Below are 24,179 nucleotides of genomic sequence, written 5' to 3' on the forward strand. Positions count from 1 at the left end.
CTCTTTGTATGCAATGAGATACCTATCACTTTACATGTTGTAAACCATAAATTCATTCTAGTGTTGGTAAGGTTCTGATAGCTACTAAAACTTTTAAATTTTAAAACGTGACATGATCAGTGTAGTCCATCTGTTCATAACTAATTTGCAATAGTAATGCAATAGTTTAATGTGGCAGTATACATGGCAGTGTGTGGCATTGTCTAAATGAAAGGATACACCCAAGAAAAAGGGGGTCAAGTCTCATGTGCCCTGTGTAGTTTGTAGGAGTGTAGCACCACTACTGCTGCTACTTGCAGTGTGCAACATTTTTGTGTTTTATTCTGACCAGAAATAGTACTAGCCAAAATGTATAGCCTGCATCCTGCTATCTGACTTACTACATACACTTACCAGAACAACTAATCATTTCTGCTACCACTTTCAAAGCTTTATTTCTCTTTGTAATGTGTTATACTAAGTACACACTTCCTTACACATTTTACAAGAGGTTGCATATTACAGGATAAGATGAAACCACCGTTATAAGTTTTTTTCTACCAAAAAAGTTAGTGGAAATAATTGCAGTAAGGAACCGAAGTTGTGAGTGGGGAACTGAAGAAAAGTCAGACCACACACTCCTTAGACTTGGACAAAGGAACCATTTGATTCACATGTTTTGTTGCTTTAATTTAACACATGCAATTTGTTGGTGGGTTTGCAGAAAGTCATGTAGTCTGTTGCATTCAAATATTACAATGGATGTTAACAAATCAAAACCCTTCAGAACATCTTAGCAACATACCAGCAAAGATGTTAGATGTTTGAAACTTTGGCTGCAATTGAAAGAGGTTTACAAATGCCTCGGTGCTGATCAAGAAACAAAAACCATAGCATCAATAATAGTTATAATATACAGTATATTACTAAACAGTTTCTGATTTCCTTTTCTTTAAGACGGTGCATTTACACAATCCTTTATTGACATTGAAAGTGATCAAACCAACTGCTCACAAGATGTTAGAGTTTTAGAAGCAATTCAATTCAATCATTTAAAGTAGATTAATTCTTAAAATTATTAGAATAAAGAGATAATGTGACATATAAATAGAAGAATAGTTAAATACATGAGACATTCCAGGCATATTATTATTATTATTATTATTATTATTATTATTATTATTAAGATTTAGATTACACAAGTGTGTAAAAAAGGTCACAATATTTTTACTTTGTTGTTTAAAGAACGATTTAAGAGTGTTGCCAGTTTAGTTGAAGTTCAGTTGAAACTGGGCAAAAATATTTTGGCAAATGAAAAAAAATTGTGGTGCACATTTCTGAAATGCAATATATTTGTAGTTTAATTGCACTTAAAATATACTGTTCTCTATAAATTACTCAGACTGCTTTCTATGCACAGGGCACAATCTAATTAAATTAATTTAATTCTACATTTTCTGTGTTTTCCAAGGCATAATAGATGGGTTCAGAAAAACAAACAAACAAATTATTGTTTGTTTAAATATGTTTTAGAAATTACCGCATTCAGTTCTAATATTAAAACCATTATGAATATTTGAAGGACTTATATATAGTGGATTGTTGGACAATGTTTGGCAAATTACACAAAAAGACAAACAAAGCATATTTACATAAATAGTACAACTAGATAAAGGTAAGCATGGATAAAACTGTTTACTTTTATTACAATTCAGTGGAAACCTGATGCAACACCAGCTAAGTGTTACAGACAGCAAATAATTGATAGAATTTTAAAATGTAGAAACCATATGATTTTGTGTGTGTGTGTGTGTGTGTGTGTGTGTGTGTGTGTGTGTGTGTGTGTGTGTGTTCAAGTGTATGTACAGTATGTTTATATCCCACATAATCATTACCCTATATTGAGACAATAGTTCTAATAGCTCTAAGAGACAACCCTAATACATTCCCTTTATTAATTAATTTTCAGTGCACACACCCACGTTTGCAGGAGACCTGGAGACTGTTACTGGTTGTGTGTGTGTGTGTGTGTGTGTGTGTGTGTGTGTGTGTGTGTGTGTGTGTGTGTGTCCTTGCAAAGACAGAATCATCATGGTAACTGGGGAATCGACTTATCCATCTCTAAATTAATTCACTTAGTACATAACAAGCATGTGACAGTGGGGAAACAGCAAAATGCTTCCTATAGAAACATTAGAAGATTATTTTAATGGGAGAAATGTGTATGATTAATTTTAACAGGTTCACACAATAGGTATAACTGGAGCAATGCAATTTTAGCATAATGAGCCAAATAGTACATGCTTATTTATTGCCTCAAAAAGTCTTATCTGACATTCATTATTAAGTTCTTTTCATTATATTGTTATTTTATAAAAGACAAGTTTTACCAATGTATTCAAACATTAGTAATTTTTTTTGGCTGAATATAGTAAGATTTGCCAGTATTTCATAATGCAAAGTGGAAGCAACTTATCACACAAGCTGAAATGTAACAACTTTACTGTTTTCTTGTACTTGTCATTAAACCATGTCAGTTTTTTTGAATGACAGTTCCCTTTCACACTTCCTCCTCTTCAGTGTCTCAATATCCTCTTTTCTGACAGAAACCTTACTTACAGGACACATGGCCAGTAGTAAAAAAAAACCCTGATCAGGAAGGCCTGCTTGAAACTCAAACCTCTGTGGCTACGGGGAGTTACCTCCAGTACAATTTCACACAACCCACAATACTGTTCAGCATTCCATTCATGAAATCGGACATAACTAACACTGCAGAATGCCCAGCTCACATCCTCAGGGTACACTGCAAAGTCATTGGGGACTGCCTCAATGATTAATATAGCTATAACAGAAGAGTAACCGTCGCAGGACCATCTGAACCACAGTGTGATGAAATGCCACAGTTTCGCTGACTGATTAAACTTTTTTTTTTTAAACTGGAAATTGTGTGCATTGAGATTGTGGTTGTGAATGCAATCTAAACGGCTGTGCTCTGGAATCAGAGAACAAAGATACTTCAAAATCTGCTTGTCCTATTTCATGTAATCCAGTTGCTGTGTCAAAAAAAAATAGTACTTTGTGTAGCTCAACAATAATGAATATAAGTTGTAATGACTGTAATAAGTGGGCAGTGGGGGTTTTCACTTTAATGACCTCTTGACATGACTTGACTTGACTTGACTTGTCTAATGTTCGAGTTAAAAAAAAAATCCCCTAATACACTCTCATAGAAAAAAAACATGGTACCTATGCATGTTGATTGTATTTAAAAAGAATTTATCTTGCTACTTTCACCTGGGAAAATGCCAGACTCATCCCTTTAAAATAACAATGTACAGTGCCTGTAAAAAGTTTGGAAACAACTGGTCTTTTATAATTTGAGAAACACATGCATTCTATATGCTACAAATTTCTTCTTTTTCTTGTTGGATATTTCTTTCTGACATTGTGATGCAGTTTATCCCAAACCAGTTCAATAAGATTTAGGTGCAGTGATCGATGATAGACAAAAATCCAACTGACTGTTTGCTCTCTAAATAACACTTGCAGAATCATGTCATTGTATTGATGTATTTACAACTGGTATTCCTGATGGAATTATGTGGAGTGGAAGTATGAAATAGGAGCAATAACGGTTCAGTATTCCTTTCACCAGAAAATGTCTTTAACCTTTCCTGCTCCAAAACATGCTCAAACCATTAAACTTCCACCTCCATGTTTGACTGTGGTTATGTGGTTTTTTTTATAACATCTTCTTTCCTGTTCTTTGTTTTAAATAAGTTCTTCTGTTAGAACGTAAATGGTCAAATTTGGTTCAGTCATTTACTGTCCAATTCTTTTTTGTTTTTACCTTTAACCTAGTTTGTTGCAAATAAACAAAAAGAAACATGTATGTGTCTCAGAACTACAGAACACTAAATGTTTCCAATCTTTTGCCAGGCACTGCACATAACTGGACTTTAAGAACCATTGCTCAGGTTTATGTTTAAATATTTTTTATGTGCATAGCTGTCATTTTCCATATGCATGTATGAGCTGGTGCTGTATTTTTTATATTCCAATGTGGTTGATGTGACAAGAGGAAATTACAATGCCATTTTTTATTTTGAATTGCAGTTGTGGAGATTTATGTTTATTCAGCCACAAGGCTGTTAGTGAAGTCAGGTACTAATGTAGTGAGGAGGCCTGGGGACAGCAAGGTCTTTCACTTCAAACCTCGTAAACCATATCTTCATGGAGCTGGCTTTGTGCACAATAGCATTGTCAACTGTCATTAAACAGGTTTTGAAAAATGTTAATGTTACCCATTCAAAAACAACTTATACAAGTGTGTGTCTCCAACTTTGTGGCATCAGGAGAACTACATATGGCTGAAAAAATCAGGTGTCTCAGTACTTTTGACCATTTAATGTACATGTCCACTCTCATGTTTCATGTTAGCTCATAAAAATAAAAGTCCAGAGATGATCAATTCCTTATTCAAATAAAAACCATGCAGAAGAAAGTGGAGACAGTACCAATGAACATTAAGTTTCAGAATTTAATGCTGCTATAATATTACAAAATACATCATGCAGATGCACTGGGACACATCATCAGTGATGTATCCTGGGTCATTGGGTGTTTTGGGTCTTTCAACATCAGACACCCTCATCCAGGCAACCAAGCCGGGGTTGATCAGATTCCGGCCTGTGTCCCAGTAGAAATTGCCCATGGTTCTGCCCTCTTAATCCAAAGCCACCTAGTGGCTTTCTCTGTGCTTCAGTTGCGGTTCCAATCACCTTCTTCTTTGCCTCCCCAGTAATTCCTAGTAGACTAAGTACTTTGCAGAGTAAACGCCCTGCAAAACCTTTTCAGCCCACCTCCAACGGCTCACAACGAGTTTTCCAGCCCTGCCTTCTACACTCTTCAACTAACTCTTGGTACTTAGCCCACTTCCTTTAGTTGGTCTCTTCCATGCGCTCTTCCCAGGGCACAGTGAGCTCCAATAATATCAATTGCTTGATGGAATCTGAGATAATGATCGCGTCTGGACGAAGTTGTAAAGATGTTATTCTCGTAGGGATCTTTAGCCGCTTATCTAGATCCACCTGCAATTGCCAGTCTGTAGCAGAAGTAAGAAGACCAGCCGTTACTCTGGATTGTGGGTGGGCTTTCTCTCTGGCTCTTAAAAACTGGATGGTCTTTGGCTTGAAATGGCCTTTGTTGACATTGATGGCCATGGCTAAGCTCTAAGCAATTGCCTTAAGCACTTTGTCATGTTGCCAACGATAGCATTCGTCTCCAAGGGCATTTGAGCAGCTGCTGAGGATATGTTCTAGCAATCCCCTTCCCAAACAAAAGAGACAGGAAGGTGTCTTACTTTTTCTCCAGAGGTGGAGGTTTGCAGGACTTGGTAAGACATCACAGACACTTTGGACTAAGAACCTAATAAGATAGAAATCTACTTTCCAAATATCACCCCAGGTGATCTTACGCTGCCGAACAGTAACCCATCTAGTTCAAGCTCCTTGTTGTCCCAATCCCACCACCCGGCTAGCTCTTTCTTCCTCCACGCCTGCCCACACTTCCTGCTAAACAAGATGTTGCTGTTCTTTACCTTGCGAATTGTCAATTTTCATAACTGGAAAGTAGCCAAAGCCTGCACGCCCTGTTGCTATTTGCCCCACCAATGCATTGTGCCTTAACCATGACTTAGCCACTTTTAGGGATTTCTCTGCGCTCCATTTCTTGTTTGTGCACACCTGTATGCCAGCTGCTGCCACCTTGGGATTCCTAGACTCTCTGTACTGCCATGCTTCCTGTGTTCTTGACACCATGAACTTTTCAGTAAGACTTCAGTAAGGTAAATCAAGCCACCTTCGCAGGTAACTGTTTATCCTTCTTTCCAGGGCCTCAATCGTCGTTATTGGCACTTCCTACACTAGCAAAGGCCACAGGATCCGGGGCAGAATACTATGCTGATAAATCCAGGACTTAAACCTCCCTGGAAGACCTGATTATCCATCTTACTGAGCCAAAACTAAAGCTTCTTGCTGGCTTTCAAGCAGAATCCCTGAGGCTACTATCGTAAAGATTGCCAAGGCTCTTAACTAACTGTTCAGTGATGGATGAAATGGTGGCTCTATTCAACAAGAAACAGGACTTGTCCACAACTTTCCCCCTCTAGAGCACTAATGACCTCGATTTTGCTGGTTTAAAACTCATCCATGCCCAATTAATGAGTTTCTCTAACCCTTGAAGAATCCACCTACTACCTGGGACAGATGAAGTGATGACCGCCAGGTCATTCATAAAGGCTCTTATTGGGGGCTGTTGCAATCCAGTCTTCATTAGAGGGCCTCTACACTCTACCTCTGCTGACTTGACAAGCATGTTCATTGCGAGGGCAAAAAAGGATAACGGAGATGGTACAGCCAGTAACACTGCCTTTCTCAAGCCGATGCCAGTCTGATGTACCTGACCCAAGGGTGACTCTTATCCTAAAGTTGCTGTAATAGTCCAGGATCAGGTCCACAATTTTACTGGGAACATGATGTCGCCAGAAAACGAGCACAATCAGATTGTAGGGTATGGATCCATATGCATTTGCAAGGTCCAACCATAACACGGTAAGGTCTCCTCTCCCTTCCAGAGCCTCTTTAATGAGTTGTGTAATCACTCCAGTGTGATTGCTCCTGTGTGATGCACTCCAGGCACTCCCGGAATACTACCCCTTTGCACAGATGTATCAATATAATTTTTCTTCAGGAGGAACTCTGTTAGTCATTGCGACAAGATACTAAAAAAAAATCTTGCCTTTAACACTTAATAGTGAGATTACTCTAAACTGGTGTCCTTTAAATTCTCTTCACTCTGGGGATGCACTACATACACTGAGCAAGCATAAGATTATGACCCACCTGTTGGTGGGTGGGATATTTTAGGCAGCAATTGAACATTTTGTCCTCAAAGTTGTTGTCTTAAAAGCAGGAAAAATGGGTGAGCGTAAGGATTTGAGTTTGACAAGGGCCAAAATGTGATGGCTAGAGGACTGGGTCAGTGTCCAAAACTGCAGTTCTTGTGCGGGGTTTCTTATATGTACAGTATCTCACAAAAGTGAGTACACCCCTCACATTTCAGTAACCATTTTATAATTTTTTCTCAAAATACAATAAAAATGAAAATTGGATATATTTTAGAATAGTCAATGTGCAGCCTGTATAGCAGTGTAGATTTACTGTCCTCTTAAAAATAACTCAACATACAACCATTATTGTCATAATAGCTGCCAACAAAAGTGAGTACACCCTAAGAGATAACAGCTATATGCCGTTCAACCATGCAAAGCCACGTCCTCTTCTTCATGTTCACGTTTTTTGTCTGCTTTACAGGATCATATAAATTTATGTATCTTGTATTAGAGCAGTTAAAATGTGTTGCTTTGAGTACAATTCTGTCCTCCTGACCACTGGATTTTCAACATGGCAATAAAATAAAATAATAAATGTAGTCATAATTCCATAGTCTGAAGCTATTTTAGATCATTACCTCATCACTTTTAAAATCTGCATCAGTCATTGCATTAGTACCTCACCACGTTACCGTGTTAAGCGTAAATTCACATCAGCTACAGCAGCGAGTTTTATCACTAATCTTTCACAAATGTCGATATTAATTAGATCTCCGTCTGACCCCGCAAAGCTCGACTGGGCCCCTGAATACCTAGAATGACCATACGCGCACCGTGAAACAGACCACTCGGAAATTAGAACGTAAATGTTGTCAAACCAAATTGACAGTATTTCAAATAGCATGTAAGGAGAGCCTCATGAGTTATTTTAAGTACTTTAGCATATTTCTCCACCCTCATAAAAAACAACGAGCAAAATCCTAGAGTTTTATTCTGCACGGTAAAAGAATTAAAAGGAAATAAAAGCACTGCACTAACCTGCACACCATCAATAGGTAGTAAAGATTTCTTGATTTTTTTTAATAATAAAGTTGAATGCATTAGGCAAAAAATCCAGACGACTAATATAATTCCAAACTATTTTATAAATAAACCTGTAGACAGCAGTGTAATTATAACAGAAAACAAAGTACAAAGTTATACCCCTATTCAAGAGAATGACTTAATTTCATTTATTGCCTCATCAAAATTATCCACCTGCATTCTCGATCCCTTGCCTAACCCTGCCATTAGGTAGGCACAAGCCAGTGCACTCTTAGTGCCGGTCCCAAGCCTGGATAAATGTGGAGGGTTGCGTTAGGAATTGCATCCAGCATAAAACATGTGCCAAATCAAATATGCGGATCACAAATAAGAATTTCATACCGGATCGGTCAAGGCCTGGGTTACCAAAGTCACCACAGGTATCGTTAGCCGACAGGGTACCGGTGAAAATTGGGCTACTGTTGGCCAAAGGAGGAGAAAGAGAGGAGGAAGATGTCTACAGAGACAGCAGGAAAAGGAGAGTTTAGGAGAGTGGAAGTTCGGGTTGGTACTATAAATGTTGGTAATATGACTGGTAAAGGGAAAGAGAGAGCTGATATGATGGAGAGGAGAAAGGTAGATATGTTGTTTGTTCAGGAGACCAAGTGGAAAGGGAGTAAGGCCAGGAACGTTGGAGGTGGGGTTAAACTGTTCTAATATGGTGTGGATGGAAAGAAAAATAGTGTAGGGGTGATTCTGAAGGAAGAGTACAGTAAGAGTGTAGTGGAGCTGAAGAGAGTTTCTGATAGGGTGGTGAACGTGAAGCTGGAAGTTGAAGGATGATAATAAATGTCATCAGTGCCTTTGCTCCACAAGTCAGCTGTGAGATGGAGAAGGAAAGATTTTGGAGTGAATTAGATGAAGTGGTAGATGGTGTACCTAGGAAAGAACAATTGGTGATTGGGGCAGACTTTAATGGGCATGTAGGTGAAGGGAACAGAGGTGATGAGGAGGTGATGGGTAGGTATGGTTTTAAGGAGAGGCCTGTAGAAGGGCAGATGGTGGTAGATTTTGTTAAAAGGATGGAAATGGAAGTGGTGAATACTTATTTTAGGAAGAAGGATGATCATAAGGTGACGTATAAGAGTGGAGGAAGGTGCACACAGGTGGACTATAAGAGGTGGAAGAGGTCAGACAGGGGCTCGGTGATGGTGAAGAGGTTTTGGATGATTGGAAAACTACTGCAGGAGTGATGAGGGTGGCAGCTAGACAAGAACTTGGTGTGACATCTGGAAATAGAAAGGTAGACAAAGAGACGTGGTGGTGGAATAAGGAAGTGCAGGAGAGCAAAAGGGAAAAGAGGTTGGCAAAACAGAAGTAGGATCAACAGAGTGATGAGAAAAGTAGGCAGGAGTACAAGGAGATGCGGCAACAGATAAAGAGGGATGTGGCCAAGGCCAAGGAAAAGGCATATGAGGAGCTGTATGAGAGGGTGGACACTAAAGGAGGAGAAAGGATTTGTACCGATTGGCTAGGCAGAGGGACCGAGCTGCAAGTTAGAGCAATAAAGGATAGAAATGGAAATGTGTTGACTAGTGAGGAGAGTGTGTTGAGAAGGTGGAGGGAAAATTTTAAGCAGTTGATGAATGAGGAAAATCAGAGAGAGAGAAGGTTGGAAGATGTGAAGATGGTGAAGCAGGATGTGGATAGGATTAGTAAGAAGAAAGTGAGAGCAGCGATTAAGAGCATGAAGAGTGGAAAGTTGGTTGGACCAGATGACATACCTGTAGAAGCATGGAGATGTTTAGGAGAGATGGCAGTGGAGTTTTTAACCAGATTGTTTAACAAGATTCTTGAAGGTGAGAAGATGCCTGAGGAATGTAGAAGGAGTGTGCTGGTACTGATCTTTAAGCATAAGCGAGATGTGCAGACCTGTAACTACAGGGGAATTAAGTTGATCAGTCACACCATGAAGTTATGGGAAAGAGTAGTGGAAGCCAGGCTGAGAGAAGAGGTGACCCTCTGTGAGCAACAGTATGGTTTCATGCCGAGGAAGAGCACCACAGATGCCTTATTTGCTTTGAGAATGTTGATAAGAAGTATAGAGAAGGACAGAGGGAATTGCATTGTGTATGTGTGGATTTAGAATCCACACATACACAATGTGCCAAGGGAGGAGTTGTGATATTGTATGAGGAAGTCAGGTGTGTCAGAGAAGTATGTGAGGGTGGTGCAGGACATGTATGAGGACAGTGTGACAGAAGTGAAGTGTGTAGTAGGAACGACGGTCTGGTTCAGGGTAAAGGTTGGACTGCATCAAGGATCCGCATCAAGGATTTCCTGTTTGCAGTGGTGATGGACAGGTTGACGGACGAGGTCAGACAGGAATCTCCCTGGACTATGATGTTTGTGGATGATATGGTGATTTGTGGTGAAAGTAGTGAGCAGGATGAGAAGAGCCTGGAGAGGTGGAGGTACGCGCTGGAGTGAAGGGGAATGAAAGTCAGTAGGGCTAAGACAGAGTACATGTGCGTAAATGAGAGGGAGGGCAGTGGAGTGGTGTGGTTACAGGAAGAAGAGGTGGAGAAGGTGGAGGAGTTCAGGTACCTGGGGTCAACAGTGCAAAGTAATGGAGAGCGTGTTAGGGAAGTAAAGAAAAGAGTGCAGGCAGGTCGGAGTGGGTGGGGAAGAGTGACAGGAGTGATTTCTGATAGTAGGGTATCTGCAAGAATGAAAGGGAAAGTTTATAGGACTGTGGTGAGACCTGCGATGTTGTATGGATTAGAGACAGTGGCATTGAGTAAAAGACGGGAGGCGGAGCTGGAGGTAGCAGAGCTGAAGATGTTAAGGTTTTAGTTGGGAGTGACGAGGATGGACAAGATTAGAAATAAGTTTATTAGAGGGACAGCCCATGTAGGATGTTTTGGTAACAAGGTAAGGAAGGCGAGATTGAGATGGTTTGGACATGTGCAGAGGAGGGACATGAGTTATATTGGTAGAAGAATGCTGAGGATGGAGCCACCAGGATGGAGGAAAAGAGGAAGGCCAAGGAGGAGGTTCATAGATGTGGTGAGAAAAGACATGCAGGTAGTTAATGTGAAAGAGGCAGATGTAGAGAACAGGGTGGTATGGAGACAGATGATTCGCTGTGGCGACCCCTAATAGAAGCAGCCGAAAGAAGAAGAAGAAGATTCTCGATCCCTTGCCTACAAGTTTCTTTAAACAGATAATTTCACAGGTAATTGAACCTGTTTTAAAATTGATAAAATCTTCCATTAGCACTGGCCATCTACCTAAATCATTCAAACTGGTAGTTAAACTTGGTCTAAGATGGCAGCTCGGCAGTAGCTCGCATCAGCCACTCCAGACCAAAAATGGTGCTACTTTCACTTTGTAGCCCGCCTTATGCAACATATGGACATTGGAGCAACCAGTGTCCCTGCTTACCATCGCCAAACACTCCAGGAACTCAGAAACAACCTCAACAACACAACACAACACAATTGGCGGGCGGACGGAGGAGGGGGAATTGAAAGCGCTGTGTGAGGAAGCGGAAGCACGGAAAGCGAGTGGGGGCTAGTGCTAGCCTAAAAGCTAACCCTAGCCGGCCTGCTCTACCATCTCTCCTGCTGGCAAATGTCTGCTCCCTAGACAATAAATTGACCTACATCAGACTCCAACATGTTACTCTGCGTGTCTTTGTGTTCACTAAGATGTGGCAGAACGACAGAGTTCCGGACGCCACCATTCAGCTGGACGGGCTAGTCGTGTTTCATGCCGACAGAAATACAGCTCTGTGCAGTAAGACTTGTGGCGGCAGTCTGTGTGTTTACATCAACACAGAATGGTGTAAGAACTCTGTTCTCGTTTCCACCTACTGCTTATCGCTGTTGAAGTTTATGGTTGTGAAATGTAGACCTTTTTATTTACCCCAGGAATTCACCACTGCTTTTGTGCTCGGAGTGTACATTCCACCTAGCGCTAATGCTAAGAAAGCGCTCAGCATACTCTACAGGACGAATTGTCGCCGGAGATTTCAACCATGCAAATCTCAGGACTGTGCTCCCTAAATGTCACCAGAATGTGGACTTTGCAACCCGAAGAGAAAACACGCTGGATGTTGTTTACACAAACATTCCGGGCGAAGCCCCACCTCGGTTACTCAGACCACATCTCTGTTATGCTGACCCCAGCATACAAACCACTCAGCAGGCGTTCAAGACCAGCTCGAGGATTGCCTTCTTTCACCTTAGAAATATTGCTAGATTAGATACTGTAACGCTTTACTGTCTGGGTTTTCAAGTAAGTGCATAAATAAGCTTCAGCAATTAATTAATTAAATCTCGCATTGATTAGAAAAAATACTACTACTGACGTACAAAGCACTTAATGGTCTCGCACCGCAGTATCTGAGTGAACTTCTGTACCAATATTATCCTCCACGCCTACTTAGATCGAAAGGTGCAGGCTATTTGTTGGTACCTTAAATAATGAAGACTACAGCAGGGGGCAGATCTTTCTCTTCTAAAGCTCCACAGTTATGGAACAGCGTTTCAACCAGTTTTCGGGACTCAGACATAGTCTCAGTGTTCAAGTCAAGGCTGAAAACCTATAAATTTAGTCAAGCCTTTTATCAGTAGATTTTTCTTGGGTAAAGGAGCAGATTCGGAGGTTTCAGTTAACTGGGATATTTGTATGCTGTCAACCCCTTACTCTCACACGTTCACTCAGGTTTGTTGACGGTGGTGGTCGTCTCTTATCAGAGAGATCCCTCATATCTGTGTTACCTTCTGGTTCTCCCTTTTAGTTATGAGGCAATAGCAAATCTTACCGGAGTCCCCAAATGCACAGTGTCCTTACCTTTCATACAACAATAAGGACACATAATAATCTATATCCTTCTCTTCCTGTCACCCCTCTTTTCTCTCTTGCTCTCTCTCTCTCTCTCTCTCTCTCTCTCTCTCTCTCTCTCACTTTCTCTGTCGAGTTAAACATGCTCCTGAGCGTTTTTTAGCGTTATTTTTATCACCACATTATCTGTGTAAAGCTGTGTAAATGTTCATTGTTAAAAGCGTTATACAAATAAAAATCTATTGAATTTAATTTAATTGAATGGCACCTCATGCCAAAGAACTCTGAGGATTTGAGAATTAGAATTGTTGCTCTCCACAAAGATGGCTGAGTCTATAGAAAAGATCAGTAACACCCTAAAACAGAGTTTTTTAAAGATGGGTTCCACTCGGAACAGGTTTTGCAAGGGTCAATCATAAAACTTGTCATCATGCTGTGCATCAGGTGCAGAAGCTGGCTTTGAAATACAGTGCTGCCAGCATTACGTTAGAGGTTTTTAGAAGTGGAAGGTCTGCTTGTCGGTGCTCAGACCATACACTGCACACAGAAGAGCAAGAATTACTGGAACCATGTCCTGTGGTCTGATGAGACTAAGATAAACTTGTTTGGCTCAGATGGTGTCCAGCATGTGTGGCAATGCCCTGGTGAAGAGAACTAAGAAAATTGTGTCTTGCCTACAGTCAAGCATGGTGGTGGTGGCATCATGGTCTGGGGCTGCATGAGTGCTGCTGGTAATGGGGAGCTGCAGTTCATTGAGAGAAACATGGATTCCAACATGTACTATGACATTGTGAAGCAGAACATGATGTCCTCCCTTCAGAAGCAGGGCAAATTACAGTTTTCCAACATAATAACAACTCCAAACACACCGCCAAGATGACAACTGCCTTGCTGAAGGTAAAGGGGATAGAGCGGCCAAGTATGTCCCCAGACTTGAACCTTATTGAGCACCTGTGGGGCATCCTAAAGTGGAAAGTGGAAAAGTGTCATGTATCTCCAGCAGCTCTGTGATGTCACTATGGAGGAGTGGAAGAGGATTCCAGCAACAACCTGTGCAGCTCTGGTGAATTCCATACCAAGGAGGATTAAGACAGTGCAGATGTGTGTGGTGCTCACACAAAATATTGACACTTCGGACACAGTTTTGACATGCTCCCTTAGGTTGTACTTACATTTTTTGCCAGTTATTTTGACATTAATGTCTGTATGTTATTTTCAGAGGACAGTAAATCTGTACTACTAACAAGCTGCACATTGACTACTCTAAAATATATCCACTCTTCATTTCTATAGCAGTGCCTTGACAACATATTATAAAATGGTTGCTGAAATGAGAGGGGTGTACTCACTTTTGTGAAATACTGGTAATGTATTGTAAAAGTATAAAAAACAAACAAAATTTTTAAATATATGTAAAAAAAAAATCTAGAATATATTTTGTGCTGAGATTAAAGATAATTTTATTTTTTTTTACCTGATTTTGCTTTTACTAACAAAAAAATGCGCTTTAAGGAAATCTCATCTTTTTAGGTGAGATTGGTGGTCTCTGAAGAAATATTCACTAGCAGCTGATTTACTGCTTTTTCTGACCGAACACAGTCAATAACAAAGTTCTGACAGAAATTATATTTTAAACTTTTTTATCAATAGTCTGCTTGTCCAAAAGCTATGGGTACAGTGGTATTGTTGATAATATAAAAACATGCTAACTGACAGAAAACAATTAATATTACCTTAAGCTAATTTTAAACACTGTTTCTGTTTATGGGACTCTTGCATGAGCTAAGATCGGACTGATTAATGCCAACAAAAGAACATGGTCATTTTCACTGGACTGTCATTAGAGGACTTTCATTATATTATGACATGGAGAACATGGTATAATAGGGCAACAAAAACATAAGTCAAAAACATTTGATATTACGACCTGTGCACACCTGGCATTGTACATTCTTTATTCAAAGGGAATACTTTAAGATATTTTAGTGCATTTCTGTAGTGTTAAGAAAGTTTGAGCCAATGTGACATGCACTTTTAAACAGTGAACAGAATATTAAGTAAGATGAGGGGTGGGCTTCTCTATCTTCCTGACTGAGGCAGCACTACAGACAGGAAACCTCTGGGTGGACATGATTGCAGCCCCCACAGTTCTGCATACTGACAATACAAACGCCTCTCTGTGCCAATTAGATTACAGGATATGAACATAACAGTTGTGATGGAGTAACTGTTTTGTTCTTACTTACTTTCCTAGAACAAACTGTGAAAAGGGGCCAGAAAGGGGTGAAACAGCCCAGCAGGCATAAACTCTATGGATCATTGCCAACAGGCTCATTTGGATGACTAGAGAAACAAAGAGTTTTTACACCTCAGCTAAATTGGAGTGGCATGTATCACCATGTACTTGTATTAGAAAGCTGGCTGAGTGGTATGTGATGACAGTTGGTGTGAAAGAACACTGCAAGGTCATGCATAGTTGGACAGAAGTTTATTCCTCTGGATGAAACTAAAGGTGATTATGCTTTCTGTGCCTCTACAATAAATTTTGCTTGTAAAAGATGGATCAGGTGGAGATGGTGTTGAATAAGGGGCATGCAAAACTCTATTTCACCTCTTTCAATGGCTGGTGCAACTACCCAAATAAATTGGGAATTTTCCTATTTTATTTGTATGTGGATGCAAAGCATAAAGAAGTCCAGTTATTTTAATTTAAGAGAAGCAAAAATGCTAAATAAAAAGCCATATACTTTCTGGTAGTGGTTAATTTTGTATCCACCTCCTCAAAGTTCATAAAGGCAAACTTTAAACCCCAAATACTACCGATTTTGGCAACATGGACCAATACGAAGCAAGAGCCTGAGGCTGGGGTCGCATGTTGCTGGAACACTCTACATGGAAGAACTGCTTATTATTGCCATTCCATGCCTTTTCTGCTTTACAGTCAACAGAATGTTTCTTATTATTCACAAAGAAAAAACTAGCTAGCTGGCTATGGTTATATGTTCACAGAATTTCTACATTCTCTCTACAAACACATCACACCAGAACCACTAAGAATCACAATCATTGTTGCATTCTTTGACAAGACTATTAAACTGTTTTACAAATATTCAAGCATTTGCCTTTAGTTAGATTCTGATGAAGCAAACCTGATGTACAAAACACATATCACTGTTATTCTATCATTAATTATATTAATTAGCTAGATTTCAATTATAGAAGTGCCTGCAAATCTTTTGTCAGCTGAACTGATATTGTTTCCCATAAGTAGTTCCAGCGAATTTTAGCGGCTTACAATAAAAATGTAAATGCAGTTTTTAGTATGTTACCTTTTAAATGAAGTTTTTAGTATGTTACCTTTCACTTTAATGTTTGGTACTTTACAATTTAAATTTTTTAAATTAAAGTTTGGCAGATTTACCAAAAAAAGCTTTAATGTCAATTTAATTGGCATTGACATTTTCATCAGTCTCGCAAACCCCTTGAAATGGCATCATTACCCCCTAGTGGTTCAAGCATACCCGATTGGGAAACCTTGCATTACAGTAAAATGCTCTTTGAGGAGACCATGCCAATTAGAGGAATTCATTAGAGGAAGTGTCTTGTATATGTGGTGTTGTTGGGGGGATGGGAGTCTCAAGAAATACGTTGTCATTCTTAGAAGAGACAACCCAGGAGAGGTGGGGTTGCAATCTAGTCAGGAGGTTGTGGTTTGGCTGTCAGGCTTGACTCTTATCCTCACTTTCTCTGTCTTACTAAAAAAAACAAGAAAATACAGCTACCGTTTAACTCCTTTATTGATAGTGAACATGTGACACTTCTGCGTTTTCTTTGAAAAGTTTGTTATTAAGTAGTAAAAGTAGTGCATCAGCATTGCATTAGATTCATAAAAATGTTCCAAATTGTCCAAAGGAGGGCATCAGGACATCCAGAATATTCACTCTGTTTAGTTGTTTTTTGCCAAAGCAACTCATGCAATCATGCAGTGCATCTGGAAGGTATTCACAGCTCTTCACCTTTCCACATTTTGTTATGTTACAGGTTTATTCTGAAATGGATTTAATGTATAATTTTCCCAGAAAATCTACAAACAATAATCTATAATGACAACATGAAATAATTGTGTTTGAAATCTTACAAATAAAATACGGGGGAAAAAAATCATATGTACAATATGTACATATTCACAGCCTTTCCCATGACACTCAAAATTGAGCTCAGGTGCATCCTGTTTCCACTGATCATCCCTGAGATGTTTCTACAACTTGATTTGGAAAGGTACACACCTGTCTATATGTGGTCCCACAGTTAACAGTGCATGTCAGAGTGCAAACCAAGCCATGAAATCCAAGGAATTGTCTGTAGACCTCTGGGATTGTATCAAGGCACAGATCTGAGGAAGGGTACAGATGAATTTCTGCAGCATTTAAAGTCCCAATGAGCACAGTGGCCTCCATCTTCCATAAATGGATAAAGTTTGGAACCACCTAAAGCCGGCCAACCGGCCAAACTGAGCGATCAGGGAGAAAGGCCTTAGTCAGTGAGGTGACCAAGAGCCCGATGGGCCCGATAGTTATTCTGAAAGAGCTCCAGCATTTCTCTGTGAACAGAGAAGAACCTTTCAGAAGAACAACCATCTCTGCAGCACTCCACTAATCAGGCCTGTTTGGTAGAGTGACCAGGAGTGGCTAGGGGACACCTCTGTGAATGTCCTTGAGTGGCCCAGTCAGAGCCCAGACTTGAACCTAATGGATGACGGCTGTTCACCGACGCTCCCCATCGAACCTGATGGAACTTGAGAGGTTGTGCAAAGAAGAATGGGAGAAACTGCCTAAAAATAGGTGTGCCAAACTTGTTGCATCATAATCCAAAAGACTTGAGGCTGTAATTAGTGTTCCTAGTTGTCCTTTAATGTAGCTACAGTAAGAGGTCATGCACTGAATTGTTGCATTGAAGGTTCATTGCATGTAGTCAAATATATACATTTTTTAAACTGAGTATAAATAAAAAGATTCTCATTAAATCAGAATATAACCTCGATGTTGTCCCTCAAAAAGGCAGCGAATACTGTATACATCATGTGCAATTGAAAAACAGAGCCCTAACAGAATGTCTAAAGCATTTAAATATATATGCGAAATGGAATAAAGTTTAGGATACGTAAACATCACAGCAATATAAGCTTTGTAAATATCCCATGCCAGCTTTAGTTCCTCAGTTGCTGTTCACAGAGCTCGCTTTGTACAATAGTGCATTGTCATGCTGGAACATGATCGTGTCTCTTAGTTCCTGCTTGGGTCTTTTAGTAGAAAAGTTGTCATTTTACAGCATACAACATTTTGTACAATTTGCAATTCTGAAATTTAGAGAACAATTTAGGGAAACCCCACATATCTGTGTGAGGTGTCCACATACTTTTGCCTATATCATGTATGAGCTATCTTTGAGACCAAATATTAGAAAGGCATTGGCATCAGAAGAAATGTATTAGTGAATCTAGCCTTGCAGTTGTGTCCGTGTAAAGTTCACACAGGACCACATGCTGACTGAGCCGACACATTGTGAGGGGCCCAGGCTCCAACCACATCCTCCACAACCCTCGCTGTCTCCTCTCACTTTCAGCCTGACAACTCTCCAGCATGCCATGACCTGGGAAAGAGTGCTCTCATTCACTACCAAGAGGAAGTGAGCACTGTGTATGAGCAATTCATTTTCAACCTCAATTATATAAAAGATTATATAAAAGTGGAAATAGAAAAAAATATATATTTCACCAATAAATGTTTAAATATCAATATAAAATCAAGTTAATTGGAAAATAATGGGATTGTGCTGACAGTTAATAAGATTAATATTTTAATCATTCCCACTCAAAAGCTTTTATTTGATGTGGCATGTTTAAACGTTATACTTCTCATTGTTGCCACACCCCTTAATACAACTGTAGTATATGCTTCTGTGTAGCTCTTCCTCCTAATTTACAATAATAAATATGATTATTTTTTCTTCTATTAGGGTTGAAAGATGTTAATTTTGCAGCACTAAGAGATTTCCTAAAGCTCAGGAGGCTCTCTTTCCATGCAGCTTGAAATCAAATTTAGTTTCTAATTTGCAATATGATGAAAATGATTTGTAACTAAACTGTTTAGACCACTTTATCCTGGGGTTCACTTTAATGCTTAAAACTTTCTGTCAAATTGCACTTCCCGAGCAACAAACAGAATAAAAAACTTTCACCAATTATTTACAACCAAGCACAAATCTTACACTTGAAGTAAATGAACAATTTCTGCATTTCCCCAAAATTAGGTATTGTAGGTTGGGTGAAAAAGTCATTCAAATGTACATTTTACATTCAAGGCATTTTTTAGACTGCCTTATTGATCTCATTTATACAACTGAGCAGCAAAGTGGTTAAGGGCCTTTCTCAGGGGCCCAAGAGTGGCAGCTTGATAAGGCTGGGATTTTAACTCTGATCCAAAAAATCCAATGCCTTAAACACCAAGCTAATACCTCCTAGTCCTCCCAGTTTCTTTCTTCACAGCACTCACTCACCCACACAAAGTTTCATTTGTTGAGTTAATAAACTTATCACAATGGTCCAAATTGGGAACATGATTATAATAATTTGATGATCTAATAGGCGATCATTTATAGAGTATATCGGCTCACTGACAGTAAGAAAGCACAGAAATTGCACTTTTAAAAAAGTAATATCTTTCAAATTATATTAAAAAAGTAATTATATTGAAAAGTAAAACACCAAACCGCAGCAGTAGATACAACAGATACACTGTTCCTGATCCACTTCAGAACCCTGATGATGTATTAAGCTCTCAGCATGTTTTTTTAATGGTTAAGTCTGCACAATAAATTATCTATTTTTTTTTGTTCTCTGATCCTGGACCTTAAAGATAATGATGTACTAGGTGTCTAGAAAAGATTTTGTATGGTGCAGGATTTTTTTTTTTCTCACTGGTCACTTTTAGTTCTAGTTTGAAACATGCGGGTGACGTGGGTAAATTCAGTGTAAGGTCCAACATCTAGCATTCAAGATGTACACTGAAAGACCGGATAAGATCCACTGGAATGCAGTGACAATCAAGAGTCTGATGGCTGAAAAGAGCTGGACAAGGCAGACGAGGTACAAAGGCAAAAAAGCAGGACTGTTTAACAATAACTCCTATTAAATCTTTAAATTCATGGAATCAAATGGCTAACATTTTCCATATATATATATATATTTCACTAGTATGAATCATATACAGTCTTTCTTACTTACTAAAGTCCGTTAACCTTTTAACATGCATGAATGTTACAGTTGTGTCTTTAGGGTAAGTGCCTGAATCATCATATTGCAGGAAAAAATGAGAAGAGTGAGGCTAGTTCAATACCACAGCCTTTTCTGTTTAATGTATTCTAAAGCCACTGCAGAGGATGATGAACCCAGACAACACAAGACCGCCACCCCACCCGACCCCACCCCTCTCTTCTTTTCAATCTTTACAAAGTAATGCAGCAGTGCTGCAGTGATTCGGATCACACCTAAAGATTTTCCTGCACTCTGCTCTCTGTTTGGCCCCACCCAGAATTCTCTCCTTATATCCTTCTTCCAGGTCTTCCTGCTGAAAAATGCTGCTGCATTGAAATTTAAAGGACAGGAGCTCATTCACCACAAGTCAAAAACATATTTAAAGCAAAAGCAGTAACAGATTAACCATCTTATAAGGCAGAGGTAAGCTAGTGCTTTATAAAATTCTTATTTATATATATATATATATATATATATATATATATATATATATATATATATATATATATCACCTAATATTGTGTCTGTTTCTGATTCTTCCTTGGACCACTTAGGGAAACCCCACTATGCTCCAACGCCATTCATCTAGCCATCATAAAATTGTCCAAATTGTTTAGATAGTTACAACTGCCCATTTTAGCCCATAATTAGCTTGCTGGATGTTCTGAGAAATACTAATTGTTGTTCAAGCTAAGCATAATGTTTTTCATGTTAATGAGTTATCAACTATATGTCAAAGTTATTAATTTAGTGCCATTGGTACAATCCATTGTACACACATTTCAATATAACTGCATACAGTCATTAAACTGAGTTTTTTTTTTTTTAAATAAACTGGCCATCCTTCAGAAAAAACACATTACATTCAATCATTACACAACAAGCCACAAATTTTACTACTAACATTACTACTGTAATGTTTCAAATAATGAATACCAAATATATTGGGGCTTTTTTCAGTACAAACGAATGTCAACTAAAACAAAATAAACAAACAAAAAAAAAAAAACACTGAAAACAATTAAAACTAATAGTTACAAAAATGAAACCATCTTTTAATTGTTTTTTTTTTAAACATCACATTTCATGTCATCATACATCAAAAATTTACTTTTAATTCACCAGAAATATTGAAACTAGTTTTCAAAGAAGAAAATCACAGCTATAAAAAAAAAACAAAAAAAAAAAACAAATCAAAACCTATAAAAAATATAAAATTTGAACATTACTACAATTTGAAATGCTTTTTACTAGTACCATCTTTATAGCAAAACATAATTTAAATTAACCTTTTTTTTTTTGGAACTCTCACACAACCAAGCAGTCAATTATGAAACACTAGTTGTTTCTGTTTTTCCTTAAATACAACATTGTGTCATGCAGAGCACATAATATTAAATATTAATTCAAACAAAATAAAATATATATTTATATTTCTCTATCAATATACTTTTTTCAAGTCAAAAGCATTCTCCCTCCCTTTTATGGGAAAACAAGCAATATTAACCCAATAATTACAAAAATAATTGACGAATTTGTAGCTGCCATCATTAATATGGCCATATGGGGTAGAACTAAGATTTCGGGGGGAAAAAATTATTTGGCACAAAAAAGAAAAAAGAGAAACACCAAAAATGCGAAAAGCATGCACTTTTAAAAGTGTTAATTGTCCTACTGGTGTTTAAAAAAAAAAAAAAAAAGGGAAAAACATTCTTTGCATTGCTGTTCCTTGGGAGGGAGAGTGTCCCCTGAACACGTTTGTGAGGCCAGTGGTGTGAATCCCCGAGCTGCTGCTTACTGCAACATGCTTTTGATGGTCTTAGCAGTCGATTCATCATTCAGATGCTTTGTTGTGTACCTGCCCAGAAAACAATTTTAAATTAAAGATTAAATAGCTATGAGGATACACTATATGAACAAAAGTAGACACCTGACTTTTCTGGCCCTATGTGATTCTTCAAAGAGGCTGTAAATGCAACACAAGCCTCCTCATGCTACATCAAGTTACTAAATCCCTTGTTGCTGAATTTAAACAAATCTCCACTAACACACTCCAAAATCTAATCTAACATCTTCCCAGAAGAATGGAGGTTATTATAAAAGCAAGATTGGACCTTACTGTTGAATGGGATGTTCAAAAAGCACAAAGTCCACACACTTTTGTACCTATAGTGATTTTTATTATTACAGTGCCTCATCGTGTTTCATGCAAAAATGCCCATTTATAAACCATAAGAATGAACAATTATTGGTTTTGATATACACTTATTTTACATTTATTATTACATTTTATTATGTTATTACTTTTTTAACATTACATTTTATATTATTACAGTGGAGTTGGTAGCTTAGTGGTTAAGGTTCTGGGTTACTGATTGGAAGGTTAGGGGGTTCAAACCACAGTATCACCAAGCTGCCACTTTTGGGCCCTTGAGCAAAGCCCTTAACCCTCGATGCTCCAGAGGCACAGTATCATGACTGACCCAGAGCTCTGACCCCAGCTTCCTAACATATATGTAAAGACAGATTTAAAGGTGCCGCTTTATACTCGTCACATGTACTTCACAGCACAGTGAAATTTCTTTGCGTATTCCAGTGATTTTCGGAAGCTTGGGTCAGAGCACAGGGTCAGACATGTTACGGCACCCCTGGACCAGACAGGGTTAAGTACCTTGCTCTAGGGTCCAACAGTGGCAGCTTGGTGGTGCTGGGGATTGAACCCGTGACCTTATGATCAAAGCGTTAGTTCGCAGACCTGCCCAGAAGCTACATTGCTAATTTCTCACTCAACATCATGCCCATCACCAGTAACGAATGACTGCATATTGGAAATCAATGTGCTAGAGGGCACTGTACAGCTTCTTGTGACTAGTGTTTAGCTCTCATGAGTACCTAATATAACCTCCATTCTTTGCTGTGACTTCATTCTGAAATAACTGCATATGTTTCTTGTTAGCAGGTAGTCTAGAGTATGAGTGAAGCACTTACATCAAGTCTGTTAACAGCTCTATAGTTGGAATGTATTTTCACGTGTTACTCATTTTGCATTTAGAAACGGGAAAAGAAAGAATGAGGCTTTTGCTTGTAACACACATTAAAGGAGTGAAATTCTTTCTTTGTACATTTAAAATAAAAATGTAATAGACGACTTAACAAACTAAAAATAGCAAAGCTTTAATAATAAGAAAATATTAAAGAGAGGCCAAATTTCTGTCCTGTAATCTCAGACTAACTCACAACCCTGTTCAGTATAAACGTTCAAAATGGAAATTTAACACGCACAGCCGGTGATTAGACAAAGCTGAAATTTTATTTGATAATGCATATGGAACATTTTTGCACAGCACGTTTGGTAGAGAGCCTTTTCAACTATAAATTTAAAAAGTATATTTAATATGACTAACAGAAATGGGAATCAAATCAAATAAAATTGACATACATACAGATGACAGCTTTGATAGCACCTTTTGTTATATATACACACTCACCATGCACTTTATGCTTTCAGTGGCATGTTCATGATTCAAATATCCAGTCAGCCTATCATCTGCCAGGAGCACAATGCATGAGCTCAGATCCATGTGCTGTGATTTCTGAATGACTTTCTGCTCACCACAGTTGTAAAGAGTATTCATTGAATGACCACAGATTCTAACATTTTGGACATTCCGCTATAATCTCTTTAATATATAAGGTGTTTCTGTAAGCTGTCTTACAGTTAACTGAAATTGTTTTGCACAGTTCTGTATAGTCTGAAGAGACTATTGCAAATAAAAATGCCACTGGTTACCATTTCTTTCTAAAATGCTTAAACCAGACCATCTGGCACAAACACTGTTGCAATGTTTAATGTGACTGGGATCATGTTTTTCCCATCACGATATTTTGTGTACATTAACCTAAGCTCTTGACCTGTACTGTATCTGCATGCATTTCACTGCTGATGCCCGACTTGTTGAATGGATAATTGCATGAACAAGCAGGTGTACATGAGTTCCCAACAAAAATGGATAGAGTGTGTGTATATATTCTGGTAAACATTCATTCTTATGGTTAATGTAAAATTCTCTAAAGCTTTTAACCTGCATCTGCATGATTTTATGCATCGCCCTACTGACA

The 24,179-nt window shown here is 38.6% G+C and overlaps 1 protein-coding gene and 1 pseudogene across 4 annotated transcripts in view; both read right to left on the reverse strand.

Moving 5' to 3' along the window:
• Nucleotides 1–4,659: 4,659 nt before the first annotated feature.
• Nucleotides 4,660–7,517, reverse strand: LOC124403657 (annotated as a pseudogene).
• Nucleotides 7,518–21,088: 13,571 nt separating this feature from the next.
• The window catches only part of fam49bb (family with sequence similarity 49 member Bb), a 65,152-nt gene continuing 62,061 nt past the window's right edge, over nt 21,089–24,179 (reverse strand). For all 4 annotated transcript variants that reach the window (XM_046833551.1, XM_046833548.1, XM_046833549.1 and 1 more), the window contains one exon: nt 21,089–21,918. In XM_046833551.1, coding sequence (XP_046689507.1) covers nt 21,855–21,918 — 64 coding nt within the window. In that variant the 3' untranslated portion in view covers nt 21,089–21,854. The remainder of the gene's footprint in view (nt 21,919–24,179) is intronic.

This window comes from Silurus meridionalis, chromosome 21, assembly GCF_014805685.1.
Source record: "Silurus meridionalis isolate SWU-2019-XX chromosome 21, ASM1480568v1, whole genome shotgun sequence".
In the NCBI taxonomy this organism is placed as follows: domain Eukaryota; kingdom Metazoa; phylum Chordata; class Actinopteri; order Siluriformes; family Siluridae; genus Silurus; species Silurus meridionalis.